Here is a 1,410-nt window from a genome sequence, read left to right on the forward strand (position 1 = left end):
TAATTACAGCGTCTTCGTAGTTTTTAGCATTATTGGAGGTGGCAAAATCATTTGTAATTTCCATTAGGCTGTAAATATGTAATTAGCATTCAGTGCTGTGCTTAAGTTAATTTCTATTATAGCCAAGGACAAGTGACAATGAAAGAGCGTTTGTTTCATTCGTCAAATATGACATACGTCTAGGAAAACCTTGTTCTTAAAATAAAAGCTCTTCCCTTTAGCATCAGTCTTGGGAACAGTTTAAAAAAAAAAAAAGAAATCCATTAGATTAAATAGTGCCAGGCTGGCAGTGTCTAACTATTTATTACATCTGTAATATATTAATGATCCATTCATTAGTTTGGTGAGTATATAATGAATATTACAAGAATATACTGTCCTTTAAATCCAATACATCAGATGACAGTGCAGTGATTAAAGTGAAATGGGGAATTGTTCTAAGAAGAATGAAGGATTGTGATGGGGAAAGAGTGGAGCTAATCACACACAAAGTTGAGACTGAGCCTCATATATATATATATATATATATATATATATATATATATATATATATATATATATATATATATTCTAATTTTTAGCATTGCCTATAAGAAGTTTATACAGAACAGAGGAGAAATCATTAAGTTAAAGATGTTTTTCCAATTGGGTGCTTGTTTTAAGTCTCCTCTATCCCTGCCCCAAACTGGAAGGTGTAGCATTGCTCTCTATTCCTTCTAAGGAATGAGATGAGAGGAGAGATCACTGTGGGCTGCTATACCTTGGGTATGGGGATTTTCTTAAAGGCGAGGCTCACATTCCTGACAAGCTGTGTGCTAGCTCTCTCAAACTCACTACATTTAAAGTTATAGTGTCAAGTTTTTTTTTTCTTCTTCCCAAAGCCTGCAAGCCAAATAGTACTTCCCTCCAAGCAGAGGATATCCCATTCACCTTTCTCCTTGCACCCTCTAGGCTTTTGCCTACTTTCCAATCAGTTCGTTCAATCGTCTAAAATAAACACAGTAAGGAGACATTGCATTTTCTCTTTTGCAAAGGACTTCTTATAACGTGCACAAAAGGGACTCATTTCACCTGCCTCGGTATAAAGGGGATTTGCAGTTATAGGAAGAAGATGCAAGCCATTTGGGACGCAGAGCAAGGAAAATACGTTTTTGGTAGGTCTGTTTTTTTATTTCCTATGCTTTCTCTTGTGTTCTGGGCTCTATGGCTTTAACTCTGCCTGGGTCACGCTGGCTGGGCTTCTCGGGGCTGTGCTGAGTGCTAATGTGCTGGGGGTTTGCATTTAATGTGGGATTCTGGAATCATAGCATGGCTATATGCAGCTGCAGCACTCGGTGGTGGCAGGCATTGCAATTGTGCCAGATCTAGAGCAGAATAGAGGGGAAGAAGGGAGGATTTGCCCCTGCTGGA

The 1,410-nt window shown here is 38.3% G+C and overlaps 1 protein-coding gene across 1 annotated transcript in view; it reads left to right on the forward strand.

Moving 5' to 3' along the window:
- The first annotated feature begins 743 nt into the window (after positions 1-743).
- NR2F2 (nuclear receptor subfamily 2 group F member 2) overlaps positions 744-1,410 on the forward strand; it is a 13,506-nt gene continuing 12,839 nt past the window's right edge. Inside the window, exon 1 of the mRNA XM_075345981.1 lies at positions 744-1,154. Within this exon, the coding sequence (XP_075202096.1) occupies positions 1,112-1,154 (43 nt within the window). The 5' untranslated portion in view covers positions 744-1,111. The remainder of the gene's footprint in view (positions 1,155-1,410) is intronic.

Source organism: Anomaloglossus baeobatrachus, chromosome 4 (assembly GCF_048569485.1).
Source record: "Anomaloglossus baeobatrachus isolate aAnoBae1 chromosome 4, aAnoBae1.hap1, whole genome shotgun sequence".
Classification (NCBI taxonomy): Eukaryota; Metazoa; Chordata; class Amphibia; order Anura; family Aromobatidae; genus Anomaloglossus; species Anomaloglossus baeobatrachus.